Source organism: Sus scrofa, chromosome 7 (assembly GCF_054392235.1).
Source record: "Sus scrofa isolate SSC_HxYL_T2T_F1_AM1 chromosome 7, Sscrofa_HxYL_maternal_Yorkshire_Landrace_v2.0, whole genome shotgun sequence".
Classification (NCBI taxonomy): domain Eukaryota; kingdom Metazoa; phylum Chordata; class Mammalia; order Artiodactyla; family Suidae; genus Sus; species Sus scrofa.
In genome coordinates this window covers 123,779,697-123,801,770 of record NC_139389.1, presented here as the reverse complement: position 1 = coordinate 123,801,770, position 22,074 = coordinate 123,779,697, and the positions used below count along the sequence as shown (strand labels likewise).

The window sequence follows — 22,074 nt, the reverse complement described above, 5'->3', positions numbered from 1 at the left end:
CTGTTGCAGGGGCCCAGATACACTGTGCTCTCTGTCTTCTTGGTCAGCCTTTATATTCTGTCCACGAGTACCTGACTTCCCCAAACCTTCAAATGAGGGAGATCCCCTCGCGTGCTCTTCTGCTGCCTTCCTACCCCATGGTGCAGCTCTGCTGGTGCTCACACCCTGGGCTGCCTCACCTGCCTGAGCGCCTCCTCTGGATCCTGTGCTGCTTGCCATGAGACTGTGTCCGCTCATACCAGGGCTTTGCACAACTGGATACAAGTAAGTATTCAGAATGTTCCTTCAGTTAGTAGACATGTATGATGACTCCGTAAAACCCTGAAATAAGTACGGAGAAGAAAAAACGTATTATCACAGCAGTGGGCACCAGAATTCCTTGTATGGAAGGGACTGCCCGGAGGCATCGCCTTGTTATCAGGCTCTCTTAGGGACGTGGGTAGGAATGTTTACTGGGACTGAGACGCCCCAAGTGGAGGAAGCTGCTTGCCAGGAAACAAGGGGACCAATGTGTTGGTTTTGTTCCTAACGAGGACGGAGAGAGATGTGAGGCCGGGGAGGGGCTGAGATAAAGACGTCCCCTGAGATGGAAGATGGGGAGGGGTCCTGCTCTGATGCTTCCTTTTCCTTGTGGCCTTGCTTGCTGCTCCTCCACCCTTCTCCGCAAGTCTTCACCGAAGTCCCTAATGCTAAGGAATGCAGGAATGGTTTTTGCCTGTGTTTGGGTTTTGTCTTTGTCTTTCACAGAACTCAGAGAAGGCCCCAGGTCTGGTTTGGATTGGGGCAGCAGAGAGCCGAGGTGATCCTGAATGCCTCAGGGGGCACTGAGGTTGTCTGTGTCCGGGGACCTGATGGAAATCTTGGGGGAGGGGAGGCTTTGGACTTGGGGGGCCTTGGCTCTGAGGATGTGAGTCCAGCGTCTAGGTGTAGATTCCCCAGCTGATGGCTGGGAGACATCCCCAGCAGGAAAAGACTGGAAATGAATGCTGAATGAGAGGGGCTGGTGTTAGGAGGGTGGGGTTGCGATTGCTCCCAGCCCTGAGACTTTCTCTGTTATGGATCATAGTAAGAGTTTTTAAAAGAGGAAAATCTCTACACTGTCTCGATGTGATCTTATTCACCCTGGTTCTAGGAAATTAGAGGTTAATGTTCATTTGTTACCATTGAAGTTGCTGGAAAGGGGAAGGTGAAACTGATCATTGAGGAATAGGGAATTTGAACCAGGACCGAAACTCCTTTCTTTACCAAAAACAGGAACTTTTTAATTAACCTGTTAGGCTTGGTTTCCCTCTTTTTTTTTTTTTTTTTTTTTTTTTTTTTAATTGATGGGTTAATGTGTCAAAGAGAAAAAAAAAACTGGTTAAGTAGCTGAAAATTGGCAAGGTTTTGTGTGGACAGTTTTTAAGTTTTCGGAGTTGATGATGTCCTCTAGACCATAGGTTTATGATAAATTATGGTTTAATTTCCTTAGTTTCAGCTGCAACAAGCTGTAAGTTTCTCTGCTTCCTACTGTATTCACAACCAAATCTCACAATGTTGCTTTTTATGATTGTTCTCCTTTTCTTCTGAAAAGGAAAAAAGTCAGAAAACCATTGACAGGGTCACAGTGTACTACCACAGTGTCTGGTATACATTTCTCTCTCTCTCTCTTTTTTTTTCCTTTTTAGGGCCACACCTGTGGCATGTGGAAGTTTCCAGGCTAGGAGTCCAATCGGAGCTACAGCTGCCAGCCTACACCCCAGCCACAGCAACTCGGGATCCGAGCTGTGTCTGTCACCTACACCACAGCTCATGGCAACGCTGGATCCTTAACTGAGCAAGGCCAGGGATCGAACCTGCAACCTTGTGCTTCCTAGTCAGATTCGTTTCCGTTGTGTCACGACAGGAACTCCCATTTGTCTTAATTAAGTGTTCCTTGTTGGTGGCAAATAGGATTCAGTGTTGGATTACTATGCTATCTGTTTTCTCTGATTTCGTGCATATAACTAGTTATAATCACAAAAGCTAATATATAAACCCTAATGGCACTTACTAACTTAAAGCCGGCAATCCAGTACCAATGAACAAGTACATGTAACATTTGTGTTTGCTTAATCAGTGCATTTTTCTTTTTGGGTAAAGTATCAAGTGAAAAGTGAGTTACTTGGTGAACATGGAATTAGAAAAGAAAGGGGGAGTTCCCGTCGTGGCGCAGTGGTTAACGAATCCGACTAGGAACCATGAGGTTGCGGGTTCCGTCCCTGCCCTTGCTCAGTGGGTTAACGATCCGGTGTTGCCATGAGCTGTGGTGTAGGTTGCAGACGCGGCTCGGATCCCACGTTGCTGTGGCTCTGGCGTAGGCCGGTGGCTACAGCTCCGATTCAACCCCTGGCCTGGGAACCTCCATATGCCACGGGATCGGCCCAAGAAATAGCAACAACAACAACAACAACAAACAACAACGACAACAACAACAAAAGACAAAAGACAAAAGACAAAAAAAAAAAAAAAAAAAAAAAGAAAAGAAAGGGGAGGGCTAGAGATATATTCTAATAGCTAAGGACAGAAAGGCTCTGGGGCACCACGCAGCCATTTCTAGGATAGGGGTGTTCCTTCCCGGGAAACCTGGTGTTTGAAGCTATTGATTGATTAGTTCTCCCCAGGAAAGTGCTAGAAACACACTGCCTAGTTTGGCATTGTATTTTTTTTTTTTTTTTACTTTTTAGGGCCATACCTGCAGCATATGGAAGTTCCCAGGCTAGGGGTCAAATCGGAGCTGCGGCTGCCAGCCTATGCCAGAGTCAGGATCCAAGCTGCATCTGGGACCTACACTGTAGCTCACGGCAACGCCGGATGTTTAGCCCACTGATCGAGGCCAGGGATTGAACCTGCATCCTCGTGGATACTAGGCAGGTTCGTAACCCACAGAGCCACAACGGGAACTCCCTGGCATTCTGTTTTTCCGTTTTCATTTTTTCCAGTCTTTTTGCTGTCCATTCTTTAAATGTTTTAGTTCTTTTGATTGGGACAATTCAGATCCTTCTATCGTGCTTGCAGTGATTTTTCCTCGACCTCATTTCATCCTCTGTTGTACTTCATCCTCCGTTGCACGTTTTCGCCGAGCCGGTTTCTGAGGCATTTTACTCTTGCAGTGCACCGCCTCTCTCTGGCGCTCTCTTCTGAGACCATTTGCATGCATTAGAAAGGCTATAATCTTTTTTCCCATCCGTCATGACTTAACATATCCTTATCCATATCCATATCCTTATCCTCCAACCCTTTCTGTCCAAGATTCCACTTTCTGAAGGATCTGCTCCCTAGGAAACCACCCTTCCCATCTCCACTTTTTCCAGCCTTTGCGATAGTCCCTTGGTCCGTGGGCCTCCTCACTCATCTGCTTTCTAAGTTGGAAAAAAGTCTCCTCTGAGTCTTTGCCATTTCTTCTATTCCTTTCCCTTTCACCCTCATCTCTTGAGCAACGTTATCCATACCCATTGCCTTTTAAGGGTATTATTTTCTTTTTTCCATCCCCACCTTTGCACCCTGACCTCCCTGTGTAGGTTTGAGGCTCGAGTTTTGTTTATTCATACAATACAATTCAGGAACAGCCAAATGGAAGAGATTCAGAGGGCAGGGTGTTTGGGGGAGGGGGAGGCGGTGGGCAGTGTGGCGCTGTCTTCACCTCTCAGGGAGTACCCCCATCCCTGGGTGTGTGCCAGCCCGGGACCCCTGTGTCCAAACCCTGCTGCTTAGGCGTTTGCGGGGGAGGTTTCTCTAATAGGCGTGGTACATTAAATAATGCCCCGGGGTGATAGCTCAACCTCCAGCCCCTTTTCTTCCCTCCCCAGAGGTAGGAGGAAAGAGAGAGAGAGGAAGGAGCTGCAAATCCTTCCTTGATTTCCAGCAACCATCCCCATCCTGAAGCTCCTCTCTCGGGGCCTCCAGCCCCCAGTTGTCTCATTAGCTTACAAAAGATTCTGATCTGGAGATTAAGAAGCTTTTAGGACTAAGACCACATGTGTATATTTCCTATCGTACCACAGTGAGACTTCACGGATGATCAACTTTTTATTGACGTTCTGTCTTTCCCTGGATTCTATACACTGTTAGTTTTTTCCAGCCATTTCTCCGACTCCTTTTCTTTTTGCTTCCTAACTCTTGGTCATCATTAAGACTTGCTCTTCTTTTTGTGGTCTCCTGAAGGCTTTCTTCTTAAAGCTTTAGCCATTGTCTTCTAATAACTTTATGCATTGGAGGGGAGGAAAAGTTATTTTTTTTTCTCTACCCTTCTAAGTTCTCAATGTAGATCCCTGTAACAAAAGACAGATTGACAAGAGAAAAGTATATCCATTCATTTCTTGTAAGTTTTATGTTAAATGGGAGCCTTCATAAGGAAATAAAGACCTGAAGACACAGTTAAACCTGAGCTTTTTTAATATTAGGTTTGTGGAGAATAGAGCATCATAGGAAAAGGGTATGGGTAGTAAACTGGGGGAAACTTAGCAAGTCCTATTTGTTCAGATTCCTCTGCTCGAAGATAAGGATGCTTCTTTCCTCTGGATGTAGGGAGGACCCCATGCACATGAGGGTTTTGTGACATGCTTCAGGGGAAGGTCAGAAAGTCCTTTATTTATTTATTTTTTTTAGGGCTGCACCTGTGGCGTGTGGAAATTCCCAGGCTAGCGGTCAAATCGCAGCTTCAGCTGCCAGCCGACACCACAGCCACAGCAACGCTAGATCCTGTACTGCAGCTCACGGCAATGCCCAGTCTTTAACCCACTGAACAGGACCAGGGACTGAACCTGCATTCTCATGGATACTAGTCGGGTTCATTACCACAGAGCCCCAACAGGAACTCCAGAAAGTCCTTCTTACATGTGCCTTTTCTCCAATTCCTTCAGCTTAAAATAGTCAATACACAAGGATGCTGTGGTTTGGGTAGCATGCCCTGAACCTTATCAGCATGCTGTCTCTGCAGAACCCTAGTTCCTTGTCTAGAACGGCCCACATGACAGCCCTTTAGCCCTTTAGGGCTGTCATGCCATGGCTTCAAAATCAATGTTGAAACCCCAAAACTTCCCCTTTCAACTTTCCCTTTCAACTTCCCCTTTCAACAAAATTCTGTCAGTAATACCACCATTCACCAGACTTTCATTTCTTGTACTTTAGATATGGGGCCAATGGGGCAAAATGGAACAGAAGTTCAGTTAGTTTATCTTCAGAAGTGGGGACCCCTGTTCTTTTCGCTTTTGTAGCCTCAGCATCCAAGTCGAATGTTTAGCGAAATGTTTCTTGAACCGAGTATTTCAGTCATTCTTAGGTTCATGATTTCCTCTTCCTCCTAGTTTCTGCTCAGCCAGATCCTCATTAGTGTACATCGAGTTTATTGCAATAACCTCACTCCCTTTTTGTATTTGTTTTTCTTTGCTTCTATCTACACAGCAAATTACTGCCAGAGTAATTTTCCTAAAACCTTACTCTCACCTGGTCAAGAGCCATTATTGCTTATGGATTCAATTAAAACTAATGAGTCTGGCATTCCGGGTTTGGAATCAGCTCATGTACCTATTTCATGTCATATATATTCGTATATGTATATATGTATGTATTTTTTTTAGTGTTTTCCCCACATGTTTGTTACAGCTCAGTAGAATAGTCCTCTCATTCTCTGCTAAGAAAATATTTATTCTTACTTATGCTTTTGCTCCAGCTCTTCTTCTAGTCCAGAATTTCCCAGCCATTCTATTATCTTTGCCCATTCAAATCCTGTACTTACTTGTTAGCTAAAGACCTAACACTTAGTTCAGGTGTTAGGAGGCCCTTGGTAAGTGTTTTGTCAAGGAATGAATGAGGACCGCCGTTCTCAACGCGGATGTCTAACTAGCTTCACATGATAGTGATATTCCCCGTAATGTCCACAGACTCCATAATCTTTTCAGTTAAATTCCATTTTCAAGCTTATTGCAAATTTAGTAAGTAATTCATTCGTTGAATAAAATCTGGTATATGAGTGCTTTAGTCATGTACCAAGAAACCTACTTGAAATGGCTTCAGCAGCATTATTCTGTTTCTTTTACTTTAATTGTAAAAGTGCTTTTAAATTAAGCCTTTTCTTCACTTTAGCATAAGTGAATCATTGGATCTAATCAAATGATTTCAGCACATGCTCTGTGCAATTACATTTGTGCAGCTTAGCAGAAACTATGGCAACAGAATAAAAAACGTGTTGGTACCGATTATTTTCCTCCGTAAGAGTGGGAAGTTCCAAGTTAAATATCTCACAACCTAAACAAAAAGATTATAGATAATGTGCATTACAAATTGTGTGTGGTAATAGATTGCCTAGAAAGTTGGGTTAAGAAGCTGTTTTTTCAATCATATGTTTTTGGCTTAAGTCCTGGAAAAATATGCCAAGGATTAACGGTAGTTATCTTCGAGTGTTGGGAGTGTGGGAGATTTCTGTGGTCGTCTTTAGGCCTGTTTCTATTGCTTAGCTTTTAAACTGTGACCCTATATTCTTCCTTCCTTCCTTCCTTCCTTCCTTCCCTCCCTCCCTCCCTCCCTCCCTCCCTCCCTCCCTTCTTTCTTTCTTTCTTTCTTTCTTTCTTTCTTTCTTTCTTTCTTTCTTTCTTTCTTTCTTTCTGCTTTTTTAGGGCCACAACCTGCATCATATGGAAGTTTCCAGGCTAGGGCTTGAATCGGAGCTGCAGCTGCTGGCCTACACGGCAGCCACAGCAATGCAGGATCCAAGCTATCCAAGCTGCATCTGCAACCTACACTGCAGCTCAAGGCAAAGCCAGATCCTTAACCCACTCAGTGAGGCTAGGGATCGAACCTTCATCTTCATGGATGCTCGTTGGGTTTGTAATCTGCTGAGCCACAATGGGAATTCCTGGATTAATTTATAACTCAAAAAGCAAACAGAAAAGCTATTTAAGTTTTGGAAAATAAAGACAATTATCTTTTTAATCTCAATTTATTATTTTAAGTTACGTCAGTCATATTTTCCCACTTTAATACTACAAGAGGAGTGGAAGGAGTCCAGCTGTAATGTAAAGAACCAAGCATTTTATAGTCATTGTATAATATAAGATTTTTTCTTTAAGAGTTATTGTTAAACTGTTTTCTGAAGGGTGTCATTTAAACATTGAAATTTGAGTTTTGGCAAACATTTAAAAAAATTCATTGACTTCTTGTAAAGCAGAACTTAGTTAAATTCAGTCTTAAAAGTGTTTTCCAGAGTTCCCATCGTGGCTCAGTGGTTAACGAATCCGACTAGGAACCATGAGGTTGTGGGTTCAATCCCTGGCCTTGCTCAGTGGGTTGAGGATCTGGCGTTGCCGTGAGCTCTTGTGTAGGTTGCAGACGCGGCTCGGATCTGGCATTGCTGTGGCTCTGGCGTAGGCCGACCCCTAGCCTGGGAACCTCCATATGCCATGGGTGTGGCTCTAAAAAGACCAAAACAAACAAACATGGGTGTGGCTCTAAAAAGACCAAAACAAACAAACAAACAAACAAAACAAAACAAAACAAAAAACCCAGAAGAGTTTTCCTAACCTGGGAGTACATGTTGAAGGATAATAACACTAATCAAGAAGGACGGGATTTTCAATGAAAATATTGTTACTATTTCAATAAGAAAAAAATTGGTTAAAATTGCTTTGTGAAAGCATTAAAACTGTCCACACATATCCTTTCTAAATGATTAAACTTAGTATCATGGTAATGTAAGGGATCTTTAAATGCTTTTGATGAGAGGAGACTAAGTTGATTAATAATAAAGATGGGCCTAATGTAGTCCTTGAAAAGTTAAAAAATGTTTATTGTTTAGTCTAAGTTTACTGATATTTAATAACTCATATGAGGTGGGCATAAAAATAGACGCCAGATATAAATACCTCACGTGGCCATTACTCTGAACCAACTAGCTCTAGTCTGCGGTTTTAAATTTTGTTGATATCCCTTGTTATTTTTATGTATTTATGAAGAGTTTTCACGAGCATTGTTTCTGTGGGAAGGAATTCGTTCTTTTAGTTAGGATTTAGGGACTGAGGATTAGGTTTTGGTGCCATTAAGCTGCTATAGCCAGAAATCCAGAAGTGCCCCAACCCCAACCAGTGAACTTACTCTAACCCCTCAGTCATGAGGGAACCAGCTGCAAGGAATGGGAACCGGTGGGACTCAGTAGCACATGGATAAAAGCTCTGCAAGTGTAGAACTCTTCTTAAAAGCCACGGTGACGTGTGCAGTTGAGGCTCAAGGCCTGGGTGAGAACTCCTGCTTCACTTCCAGCCCCCTCTGATCATAATCTTGGGATCAGCATGTTGAGGTGTGTGAGTTAGAAGGTTTAGAGGGGAGAACAAACTAGTGAGTGACCACCAGGTCCCAGCAGAACCTCCACAACCACTTAGCTAACTACTGCATATAGTGAAGGGAAGGGTGCAAGAGAGAATGGCCCTTTGCTTTGAGGGGATCGGGCCAGGCCAGAAGTTTGAGGCAAAAAAACAGACCTTCTGTGGAGGTTGTGCTTAATAAGACAGTGACTCCACTTACTATTGACTGTCCCCAGTGAGAATTTTAGACTCTTGAATTCTTAGGTTAGTAACTTCTTTTTATCTTCAGGGGAGGCTATACAGGGTTGTGCAGAAGCATGTAGGAAAAGGAGCTCCTATAACCACAATATAGGACAATCTGCTTTCATATTTGAGGAGAAACAGTGGATGGTTCTCTCTCTCACGAGTAATTGTTTTCTACAAAGTAATTCTCCAGTCGAATAGTTATCCAACTATTTCTGATAAAGCCTGGTTTCAGGCATGCAGGTAGCTCCAAATTATCTGATGAACATATTATTTCAGACTTTACTAAGGCATGAAAATACAGATTTCTGTAAGTGGCTGATGTTTATTGCACCTCTAGAATGACATAAAATGTGTAAATATTTCAAGGCTTTTTCTAGTAAATATGTTAGGATTGTTGCTGGGAAGTCTAAGCTCTTGCTCCCAGGTTAACAATTTAATTAAGAGAAATGTAGTTTATTTTTAGACTTTCTTGCTCAAAGATATCTGATTACAATAGTAGATAATAACAGAAAAATGGGAACCATTTAGACTCCTAGACTCACATGATTGAAAATATGTTTGTCATTGTTTGGATTCCATGTAACATCATATTTACCATTTGCTTTATGTGTTTTGTCATTAACACAAAGGAAGAAAGTTTTCTAATTAACAAATACTCCCCTGTGCTTAAATATGATAGAGCTTCCTATAGATGTGCTTCTATATGCAAGATCACTTACTTTGTCTAACGGATGTAATGTGAAAGAAAGAATCATATGGATAGTAAATTCAAGATCCCTGAGATGGGCCTATATCATATCACCTTTAAATTTTTATTGTACTCTTTGAAGTCAACTTCCTAGGGCAGTAGTTGAAAGGAAAAGTTGAAATCATTATTATAACATTGACATTAGGAAGACTTCAGCTTCTTGTAATGGCAGAATAAGACACCCCTCCCCCCCACCCCCAGAGAATTACTTTGTAGAAAACAACTATAATAACGATTTAATCCAAAATGTAATATTTAAGGCACTTGAGAGTGAACAGAAGCAGATAGATGCTTATGGGGAGTCCACAGTTGGAGGAGGGGAGGAAGAAAATTTTGCCTTTTCACTGATTTTAAGTTTGGGCGAAGTATAGTACCAGGCTCTTTGGACTCTGGTGAAAAAGCAATAGCCTCTCTTACCAAGGAAACCAGAAAATTAAGGTCAGAGAACCCTGGCCACTGAAGATAGTGGGGGAATCCCAGAAGGAGAAGAGCCTCAGAGAAGGGAGAGTCCTCAAATTTTGTTACAGATTTGTACATACCTCTCTGACTGATCTCTTTACAATGCGGGAATGCAACAAACTCAGAACAACTCAGCTAAAAACAAAAAAATCTGATCTGGCCTAGAGCTGTCTTCTAACAGAGTTTGTAGTTCAAGTCAACCCAGGCCAAGCCAAGATATTTACGTGCTAAAACAAAAGAAACAACTCTTGTTGAAGAAAAAATAACAATCTATAGAGTTTTCACAAATTCAAATTTAAGGGTTAATGTTAGGATACAATCCAAAATTACCCTACATATGAAGAATCAAGAAAATGGAACATATTCCAGGAGGAAATAAAAACAACTGAATCCTAGCCTGAAATGAGTGAGATATTGGCAATAGCAGACAAGAGGTTTAAAGTAGCTCTTACAGTCACCTTGATGAAATAAAACAACATGCTCCCAGTGAATGAAAAAGCAAGAACTCTTACCAGATAAATAGAAGCAATGAAAAAAAAAACCACATGAAAGTTCTAGAAATGAAAAATACAGTATTTGAAATGAAAAATTCACTGGATGGATTTAACAGTTGAATAAGGTGTCAGAAGGAAAAAGTAAGTGAACTTGAAGATGGAACTATGGAAATTAACTAATGTAAAGAACAGAGAGAAAACATATTGGAAAAAAAATGAATAGAGTCTGAGGGACCTCTTAGGTAGTATGAAACAGTCCCATATGTGTGCAATTGGAGTCTAAGAAGATGACAAAAGAGAGACTGGGATAGAATAGATACTTGCAAAATAAAGGCAGAAATTCTCCCAATTTAATGAAAAACAGAAATTTACAGACATGAGCTACTCAGTGAATACCAGGCTGAATGAACTCAAAGCCCATGTCAAGGCACATTGTGGCAAAACCGGTGAAAGCCAAGGTTAAAGAGCAATGTTGAAATTAGTAAGACAAAGATAACACATTTCAGACAGAGGAGCAGTCATTCATACAATGACTGACTTTACCTCACAAACGAAGAGAATGAGAGAACATCTTTAAAATTCTGGAAGAAAAGGGGAAAAAAAGCCTGCAACCCAGAATTCTATATTAAAGGAAAATATCCTTCAAGAATGAAGATGATTCTGGAATTAGTCAGTGGTGATGTTGGCACAACCTTGCGAACATCCTAAAACTGCTGAGTTACACACTTTAAAAAGAGGAATGTATGGTATGTTAATTATATCTCAATAAAAATTTAAATAAGGGTGAAACAATGACTTTTTCAGATAAAAGGAAATGCAGAATTCCTCACCTGCAACTATGAGAAATGTCAAGGGCTGAGGAAAAGTGATACCAGATGGTATTGTGGATTCTTGGAAGAGAAAGATCATCAGAAATGACAAGTATCTGGATAAATGAAAAAGTTTCTCCTTCCCTTTCTTCTTTATGTCTTTGTAAATTGTATCAATAAGCAAAACTCATAACATTGTGAGATTTGTAAAACATATAAAAGATGTTATTAATCCCATGTAATGTGTAGTACTACCCCAGTAAGAATAATTGCAAGATTTCTATATTTTATGTGAAATGGCACATTTTTAACTGTAAGAGAACTATGAATAGTTGGAGATATATATTGTACTTCTTAGAGCAACAACTTTACAAATAATGTATAGAAGTAGAGCTAAAAAGTGAGTGTAAAAATTGAAGTGAAAATTTTAAAAGCATTCAAATAATTTTTTTAAGTCAGAAAAGTATGACATGGGGCCAAACAACAGAAATGATGAGTAAAAATGAATAATGAAATGGTAGATCCAAACCCAACCATATTAATAATTATATTAAATTATTAACAGATTAAACTATTAATCTAGAAATTTAGATTAAAATAAATGTTTATGGATTAAATACTCTAGTCAAAATCTTAGCAGACTTTTGGAGATGGAAATTGAAAACCTAATTCTCAAATTCATAAGAAAACACAAAACAATCTTGAAAAAGAAGATCAAATTTAGAGGATTTATACTAACTGATTTCAAGGCTTATGATAACCAAGGCGTAACCAAGCTTATGAGCTACTGACATAATGCTAGACATAGGTCATTGGAACAGAATAGACAATCTGGGGTTTCCTGCTGTGGCTCACTGGCTTAAGAATCCGACTGCAGCTTAGTTTTACAGTGGAAGCATGGGTTCGAGCCCCAGCCCAGTGCAGTGGGTTAAAGGATCCAGTGGAGTCAGCTGCAGCTATGGCTTGGATTGAATCCCTGGCCCAGGAACTTCCATATGCCGCAAGTGTGGCTATTAGAAAAAAAAGGAAAGAATAGACAGTCTGGAAGTAAACCCACACTTATATGTGGTTAGTTGATTTTTGACAAACAAGCCCACATAAATCAGCGGTGAAAAGATAGAGGTTTTTTGGTTGTGTTAAATGGTACTGAAACAACTAGATATCTGTATGAGAATTTTTTTTTCATGCCTATAGCATGCAGAAGTTCCTGGGCCAGGGATCAAACCTGAGCCACAGCTATAACCAGAGCCAACTTTTACAACTCAACAGTTCAGACACAAACAATGTTGTAAAAAATGGACGAAAGATTTGAGCAGACAATTCATAAAAAAGATACATGAATGACCAACCCATGAAAAGATGTTCAACATGTTATCAAAAAAATGCAAAGTCATGTTGAGAATGTAGAAAATTTGAAAAAAATCAACAATAGCAACAACCAAAAAACCCTTCTGAAACTAATAAACGATTACAGCTTTATTACAGCTTTAGGATACAAGATTAATATACAAAAGTCAGTCACTCCTCTAAATACCAGCAATGAACAAGTGAAATTTGAAATTAAAAACACAATACCATTTACATTTGCACACACAACCCCAAAATGAAATATTTAGGCATAAATCTAACAAAATATGTGCAAGATCTATATGAAGAAAACTATGAAACTATGTTTAAAGATAAAATAACTAAATAAATGGAGAGAGAGATTCCATCTTCATGGACAAACTCAATATTGTTGAGATATCAGTTCTTCCCAACTTGGTCTACAGACTTGGTCTGCAGATTCAGTGCAATCTCAATCAAAATCCAAATGCATTATTTTTTGTAGATCAACAAACTGATTCTAAAGTTTACATGAGTAGGCAAAAAACCCCAAACAGACAACACAATATTAAAGGAGAACAGGCAGGAGACTGACACTCCAAATTTAAAACTTACTATGAAGCTATGGTAATCAAGACAGTGTGTTAATGAGGACAGAATAGACAGATCAATGGAACAGGCTAGGGAGCCCAGACCTACATAAATGTAGTCAAGTGATCTTTGGCAAATGAACAAAGACAACATAATGGAACAAAGATACTCTTTTCAGCAAATGATGCTGGAACAACGGGACATCCACATGTAAAAAAATGAATCTAGACACAGACCTTATATTCTTTATAAAAATTAACTCAAAGTGTATTACAGACCTAAATGAAAAATATAAGACCATAAAAATCCTAGAAGATAACAGAGAAAGCTTAGATGACCTTGGACATGGTGATGACTTTTTTGATACAACACCAAAGGCAAGATCCATGAAAGAAAGAATTAGTAAGCTGGAGTTAGCAAAATTATTAACATTCAAAACTTCTGCTCTGCAAACGACAGTGTCAAGAGTATGAGAAGACAAGTCACGTACTGAGAGGAAATAATTACAGAAGACAGATCTGACAAATGACTTATCCAAAATATGCAAAGAACTCTTAAAACTCATCAATAAGGAACTAAACAACTTGATTTTAAAAAAAAATGAACTAGTAGCTTTGAAAGACACTTTGCCAATGAAAATAAATACACAGATGGCAAATAAGTATATGAAAAAATACTCCACATCATATATCATCTGGGAAATGACACTTAAAACAACGAGATACCAGTACGCAACTATTAGAATGGCCAAAATCCAGAACACTGGTAAAACCAAATGTTAGTGAGGGTTTAGCACTTTCATTTATTATTGGTGTAAAAGAAGTTGATACAGCCACTTGGAAGATGGTTTGGTAATTTCTAATAAAACTAAACATACTCTTAAAATATGGCTCAGCAGTTGTGTTCCTTGATATTTACCCAAAGGAGCTGAAGATTTATGTCCACACAAAAATTTGCATTAAGGATTTATAGGACAGTGAAACCACTCTGGATGATACTAAATACTATGATCATGGATAAATTTGTCCAAATCCATAGAATGTTTAAGAGTGAACCCTAATGTAAACTATACTTTGAGTTATAATGATGTGTCATTGTGGGTTCATCCGTTGTAACAAATATACCACCTCGGGGGATGTTGATAATTTGGGAAGCTACTGCGTGTGAGTGGAGATAGAGGGTACATGGGAAATCTTTATCTTGTGCTCAGTTTTGTTATGAACCTAAAATCTGCTCTGAAAATAAAATCTACAAACAAATATTCACATCCACAGAAATGGCCAAAATTTAAAGGCTAATATTATCATGTGTGATTATTGTGATTTGTAGTAAGAAATTTATATATTTGGTCTTTGTCATAGTTTCTGACACCAAGCTCCTAAAACCATAGGAATTGCCTAAGAGATAAGAGCCGTAAAGTTGTCTTTTGCTGTATCAGTGCAGTTGCCAGTGGAGTCATCCGTAAGATTAGAGGGTAGGAACTTTCAGTCCCACCCCCACAGCTCTCCAAGGAGGGGAGAGTGGCTGGAAATTGCGTTCAGTCGCCAATAGCCAACAGTTTAATCAGTCATGCCTATGTAATGAAGCCTCCATAAAAATCTTAAAGGGCACGGTTTAGAGAGCTTCCGGGTTGAGAACAGGTGGAGATTCAGAGAGCGTAGTGCACCCGGAGAGGGCATGGAGGCTCTGGGCCCTTTGCCCATACCTTGGCCTATGTATAGATCTCTTCCATTCGCCTGTTCCTACGTTATGTCCTTTTATCATAAACCAGTAATCTAGTAAGTAAAGTATTTCTCTGAGTTCTGTGACCCACTCTAGCAAATTAATCAACCCAAGGAGGGGGTTGTTAGAATCACCCATTTATAGCTGGCGGTCAGATATACAGGTGACAGTCGGGATCTATGATTAACTGGGCGGTTGTGGTGGGGCAGTCCTGTAGGACAAAGTCGATCTGGGGGATCTGATATTCTCTCCAGGTAGGTAGTGTTAGAATTGAGTGGAATTGTAGGAAGCCAGTGGATGGAGTACCGCGGCTCCTACACGTTGGAATTGGTGTCAGAGTCAGAGGTTAGGCCATGTTCTCAAGAGGTTGTGGAGCAACTGGCCGCCATATGTTATTGGTGGGAATGCAGAATAGCACCTCTACGTTAATACGAGAGTGTGGTAGTATCTTACAAAGGTCATCATGCACATACCGTATATGTAGAAGTCTCACCTCTAGGTATTTATTTACATTAGAGAAATGAAAACATACATCCACAAAAATACTATGTCATATCCCCAAACTACACCCACAAGAACTTGGATGAAACTCAAAAACTGGGCTAAGTGGAAGAAGTTATATGCAAAGAAACTATGTATGAAATTCTAGAAGACTTAAAACTATAATGACTGGAATTACATTATTGGTTGCTTGAGCCAGGGAAGTGATTGGCTTCAAAAAAACTTCCTGAAACTTTTCAGAACGATGGCACTGTTTTATTTTATTTTTTTTCTTTTTCTTTTTAGGCCCGCACGGGCAGCATGTGGAAGTTCCCTGGCTAGGGGTTGAGTCAGAGCTGCAGCTGCCAGCCTACACCACAGCCACAGCAATGCCGGGTCTGAGCCACGTCTGCAACCTACACCACGGCTCACAGCAATGCTGGATCCTTAACCCACTGAGCGAGGCCAGGGATCAAACCTGCAACCTCATGGATACTAGTCAGGTTCATTACCACTGAGCCACGATAGGAACTCCTAGCACTGTTTTATATTTTGATTGTAGTAGAGATTTAATGACTGGACACAATTACCAAAATTATCAAACTATTTATTTGAATGACTCTTATTGTATGTAAATTATACCTCTAATAAAACTTAACATGTTAACTGTAGAATTTTGGAGCTCAAATGTCCTAAGTTAATTTTCCCTTTGAGCAAAAAATTGACCCATAAACTGTTTGCTTCTAAGCACTTAAAAAGCAAAAGGATAAAAAAATAAAATAAAAATAAAGGTTAAATGGTGAATAATATTATTTTTGTTTCATCACCAGTGAAATTATAATGAATTTTACTAAATAAAAGGTTACTGGGGAGTTCCCACTGTGGCTCAGCAGAAACAAACCCAGCTAGGATCCATGAGGATGCAGGTTCGATCCATGGCCTTGCTCAGTGGGTTAAGAATCCAACGTCGCTGTGAGCTGTGGTGTAGGTCACAGATACTGCGCAGATCTGCCTGGCGTTGCTGTGGCGGTGGTGTAGGCTGGCAGTTGTGGCTCTAATTTGACCCCTAGCCTGGGAACTTCCATAAGACACAGGTGTGCTCCCCTCCCAAATGTTACTGGAATTCTGGTTGTGGCTCAGCAGGTTACGGACCCGACATTGTCTCCACAGGATGCAGGTTTGATCCCTGGCCTCGCTCAGTGGGTTAAGGATCTCACATGGCTGTAAGCTGCAGCATAGATCACAGATGTGACTCAGATCTGGTGTTGCCCTGACTGTGGTGTAGGCCAGTAGCTGCAGCTCTGATTCAACCCCTAGCCTGGGAACTTCCATTTACCATGAGGGTATGACCGTTAAAAAGAAAAAAAAAAGTATTATTTCTCATATCTTCAGAGTAGAAACACATGGATCAAAGGAATGTTGTCTGACAATCCCAGATAAAAGGTTAGAGAGCTGTTGTCAGGATTAAGATCTTTGTATTCAATCCTATTGCATTTACATTTGCTTGGGCCCCCAACTGAGGTGAAGACAGGACAGAATAAATAGGGGAGTATATTTTGATAAGCTTGCTCTTTGGTCCTTTACCCCAAAGTGAATCCTTGACCTGGGTGCGCTGCACAGGGTACATGGAGCTGTTTAAAATGTACTGACCCCTTTGACCTTAGAAGATTGTACCCTCTAATAAGTTTGTTCACTGGTCTCTCTTCATTCTTTGTGAAAGAAAAACCAGGAATTGTCAATTCTTGGAGAAACGAGATGGAAAGGTGTTTTTATAAGTCCAGGGCTAAGCTCTTTTCAAGGCCAGCCTTCTTGGGCTTGCCTAGGACCTCGGGGCTTGAGGAATGAGGGAGGGGAGACCCTCTCCCCAGCCCCACCTTGCCTCACCAGCCACCTGGGAACAGTCTTGATAGAAAAGCAACACAAAGAGTAAAGAAACCCCTGGCAGCTAAGCAAGAGAGGAGAATCCGGAGAGAACACACCTGGAAGAAAACAGAGTTGATCTCTTCACTGGAAAACTTTTACCACCACGACACTCCTCCCCCAAGGACAGAAGGCATCATTCCTTTCCCTCCCAGGACTGGAGGTTGGGGAAGCCTTGAGCTCCCTTTGCAGGCAAAGTATTAATTTCTGGCAGAAAACCAACAATAGAGGTAGTAGATTATGAGCAGAACAGGCTTTCACAGATTATCTAAACGATCTTGGTGAATTACCACGGCTTCCTGGATACGGTACACTTTGTAGAACTAAGTATGATTAGTCTGTGGCCTCTTTTAATTTCCTATGAAGGTAATTCTGTGGTGAGTGAAGAAAGGCTGAAGGGCTGTATATCAAAAGATAGTTCTTTATCTTCCTAGTCCAGCTGCAAATACTGATATGGGAGAAAGATCATATACAGACAATGCTTTTGGAGAACTGGGCCTTTATGCATCTCACAGTAAATAAAAGGTGACTCCTAATGGCCAGACTCAGGAGTCATAATTTTTAATGTATGACCCTTAATAATGTATTAAACTTCAAAAACGTTTGCATAGAAAATTAACAGAATTTAACCTTTAGTTAGAAAACCGCCAAATCATTATTTCAAAAGCAGTGGTTTCCTGTGAGTTTGGCTCTTGCTATGATCTGCTTGATACACCACAAGAGGGTATGCCACTGTGTGTTTAAGATACTACCTATGTTTTTGGTATTTGTTTTAGATTTATCTAGAAGCCAGTGTGAACCTGAGGCATGGGCCGTGTACACTGATTTGTTCCCACTGTGAACTTATGCATTAGTAATCAAGCTCTTAGGAAGAGAAAGTAGCATGGTGGTTCTCTGGAGCTTGGAAGAGAGGGAAAAGAGGTGTTCACTGGAGTTTGTCATGCAAGGTGAAAAAATTCTAGAGATCTGTTGCAAACGAGGCATCAATAGTTAACACCATTATGTCATATGCTTAAAAGTGGTTAAGGTGATAACTTCTGTGTGTGATGTGTTTTTGACCACAGTTAAAAAAAATTTTTTTAAGTCGTGCATTTGGTTAAACCTTAGAAAGACATTGAAATTACCTATCTCCCTGAAACTTTTAAATCCTAGAAGTTCTTCATTGGGTCTGATTTTTTTTTTTAAAGTTTTGCTCCCACAAGCATTAATTTATTTATAAACATTTATAATAGTGCTTAATGATACACAGCAACTGTAAAAATTACACTCATTTAATCCTCCTCACAAGGTAGGTATTATTTTATTATCAATCGTTTTATTGTAGACATTTTCAAATATACAGAGAATTAGAAAGAATTGTATTTGGACATCCTTATACTCATTATCTAGACTCTGCAATTGGCATTTTTTTTGTATTTGCTTTATCATATATCTATCCATACTTGTATTCATCCATCATCCATCTTTTTAAAAAATGCATTTCAGAGTAAATTCAGATACTAATACACTTTGAGGGCAGACATGTTTATTATTACTATTTTATACCAGAGAGACTTGAAACACAGAGAAGTTAAATAATTTCTTCAAGATTACATAGATTTTAAGCAGTATGACTGGGGTTTGGACCAAGCCTTTCTTAATCACATCTTTCTAATCACAGCATGCTGGTTCATGTGATTTGAATAGAAATTACCATAAAAAGTAACTTGTGGTAAAATAAATTTGACAGATATCACTGTATTTTTTTAAGTTATTTATTTATTTTGTGTGTGTGTGTGTGTGTGTGTGTGTTTGCCATTTTTGGGGCCGCTCCCGCAGCATATGGAGGTTCCCAGGCTAGGGGTTGAATCAGAGCTGTAGCCACCGGCCTACGCCAGAGCCACAGCAACTCGGGATCCGAGCCACGTCTGCTACCTACACCACAGCTCACGGCAACGCCGGATCCTTAACCCACTGAGCAAGGCCAGGGATCGAACCCGCAACCTCATGGTTCCTAGTCAGATTCATTAACCACTGAGCCACGACAGGGACTCCAATGTCACTGTATTCATCTCAAAGATCCACATGCATATATTCAGAGTACAGGATCTATGAGGTTCAGCAGTACAGAGACTTGTGTAACTATGTTAGAGCTAACTATTTCCAAGTTTATTCAGCCGGAGCACCCTGCTCCCCCCCAACAGAACACCTGCTAACATCTCATAGAATAGGACCAATACAATGGATATCCTAATTTTGTTTATTTATTACAGAATATGTTTTTGAAGAGTTTATATTTTTAAACATAGTCCTAGAATTTTAGAGCTGGCAGAGATCTTAGAATTCATTGAAGTCAACATTTTCACTTCAGAAATAAAGAGGACTGAGAGGCAGGGTGGTCAGGTGACTAATGCAGGTTGCATCATGTTGAAGTGCTTAGTGGCAGAAATGGACTGGAACCCAGCCCAGAACCTGGGCCTGGCATTTATAGACACTCAGTAAATGTTTGCTGAATAAATGAATACATCTTCTAAATCTATCCAGTTTTCTCTCCCCCGTTTATCTATCTACATATTAGAATTTGTGTTCATTTTCAGATTATTTGGTCAGTAGATGGTCTATTAGCACTTTATTTTTATATTAAACTTTGACACAAATTGTGTGTCACTAAATTCTAAAAAATGTTTTATTTGAATATATAACATACAGAAAATTGCATAAAACTTATCTGTATGGTTTAACAACTACTTGTAAAGTGAACCCTGGTTTAACTGCCCAAGTCAAGAACAAAACATTGCTGGTAACCTAGAAGCCCCTGTGGGCTCCCTCTTGTTGCTAATTGCCTTAATTATTTATTTTTTCTCTTTCTTTTGTAGCTAATTTAACAGGACATGCAGAGAAAGTGGGGATTGAAAATTTTGAGCTCCTGAAGGTCCTAGGAACTGGAGGTAAGTCTTAAGTTAATTTTTTTTCTTTTTTTTTTTAGGGAGAAAAGTACTTAATACCTCTATGACAAAGGACTGATATCCCCCATACAGAAATCAGTTAAAATTTAAACAGCATAAGGAATACAATAGGAGAACTATCAAAGAAAATGAACAAACTATTCATAGAGAAATACTGAAGACAAAATTAAAAGAATTGGCAAGGATTTAGAAAAACCATTCTCTGTTACCCTGCTGTTGGGAATGTAAATTAGTTGTTTTTACACAGGACATAGTATTTTTAAAAAACACTAGCACTTATGGAGAGCTCATTACTTGCCACGTACTTTGTGAAGAGCTTTATACTGATTGATTCATTCGGTCCTCATTCAACTTTATTGATGGTTCATGCTTATCATTTTAAATAATGAAAACCTCAAGACTCTTCAGAAACTTAACAATATGAATTTGGTTAAAAGAACATGGGTCTCTATGTTCTGTTATCTTTACAGTAGGATTGAAATGATTTGAATTTGCTAACATTTTTTAAAGTTCTCCATAATAAAATTTTTAAAAATACTGTAGAAGGGAATTAAAACATGGCATTTCCATAATATAAAAATTATGTGAATAAGTACTACATGTAAATACATTAAAAGAAATCTCTGACCTATGTGCCAAAATGATAATAGTGGCTGTTCCTGGGTGGTGAGATTTTAGGTGATTTTATAATCTTGATTCTCAGCTTTATACATCCCTTGTCTTCTGAATTTTTGCTATTGTTCTTCTTGCTGTTCTAAAGTCAGGGCCTCTTGGGTGTACCACCTGTGCAGGTGCAGAGATCCTTGCACTCAGAAGAGCCCCATGTTTGGTTTAATGCTCTGCTTTCACTGTTCTGAAATTCCAAATAGTTCTGAGTAAGGCACCCCACATTTTTATTTTGCACTGAACCTGCCAATTATATAGCTGGTCTTATCAGGATATAAATTAGTCTAACCAGAATTCCAGAAGAAGCTAATAGAGCTGAGAGAGGTACTATTCAAAGAGATCGTAGCTGAGAATTTTCTAGGTTAAACATATGTATTTGCAGATTTAGCAAACAGCAAATCCCAAACAAAGAAATTCTTACATAGATACATCAGAGAAACTGATAAACACCAGAAACTGAGAATAGCCAGAGAGAAAAGACTTATTTGTAGAGGAACATTTGTAGATTAACAAATGTCTTTTCAGTGGCAACTGTGAATGCCATAGGAGAATGGAAGAATATCTGCAGAATGCCCAGAGAAACAACTGTCAATTTAGACTTATATACCCAGCAAAACTGTTTTCCAGAAGTGAGGGCAAAATAGATATTTTCAGACATACAAAAGCTAAGTGTGTTTTCCATCAGTACATCCTTACCTTTTTACAGGATATAATTTTAGGGAGAAGGTAAGTGATCTCATGAGAGTTTCTGAAATGCAAACAATACTGGTGAATAAAGAAACTCTAAACAATGTTGACTGTAAAGCTGTAGTCAGCATGTCTAATTTGTAGGGTTAAAACAAGAAAAGTGAATAATTGAAGAAAAATAGCATGTAATTTGGGAAGTGACAGGAATTTAGTGTTGTGAGGTAATATGCCTCAAATTTAGCGTTGTGAGTAGATATGCACACAAATCTTGAAATAGGTAAAAAACCAAATTGATTGAAAAAAGAATAGAAAATCTGAATAGTCCAATAATCCTCAAAGGAATTGGTCAGAAAATAAAAATCTTCCTGTTAGGATAACACTTGGTACAGTTTTAAAAATGAGTTCTGCCAAACATTCAAGGCATAGATAATTCTAATCTTTCACAGATTTTCGGAGAATGGAAAAAGTGGATTTCCTCCAACTCATTGTATAAGGCTAGTATGATCTTGATTCCAAAAACGCACGAAGAGTATAAGGAAGAAAAATTATAGGCCAGCTGAAAAAAAATTGTAATTAAGTATTTTTTAAATTTAATCTCAAATTTATAAAACAAACCTTGTGTGTATTTTCCTTCAGTGTATTTAACACTTTGTCTCATTTACCTCACCT

General features: G+C 39.4%; 1 protein-coding gene across 12 annotated transcripts in view; it reads left to right on the top strand.

Moving 5' to 3' along the window:
- Positions 1 to 22,074, top strand: part of RPS6KA5 (ribosomal protein S6 kinase A5) — a 191,758-nt gene that overhangs the window by 42,074 nt on the left and 127,610 nt on the right. For 8 of the 12 annotated variants that reach the window (XM_084970038.1, XM_084970034.1, XM_021099611.2 and 5 more), the window contains exon 2: positions 19,963 to 20,034. The exons of the other annotated variants lie outside the window; for them this stretch is intronic. Coding sequence is in view for 2 of the 8 variants with exons in the window: in XM_021099611.2 (XP_020955270.2) it covers positions 19,963 to 20,034 (72 nt within the window). In the remaining 6 variants the exon portion in view is untranslated. The remainder of the gene's footprint in view (positions 1 to 19,962; positions 20,035 to 22,074) is intronic. 12 annotated transcript variants of the gene reach the window in all.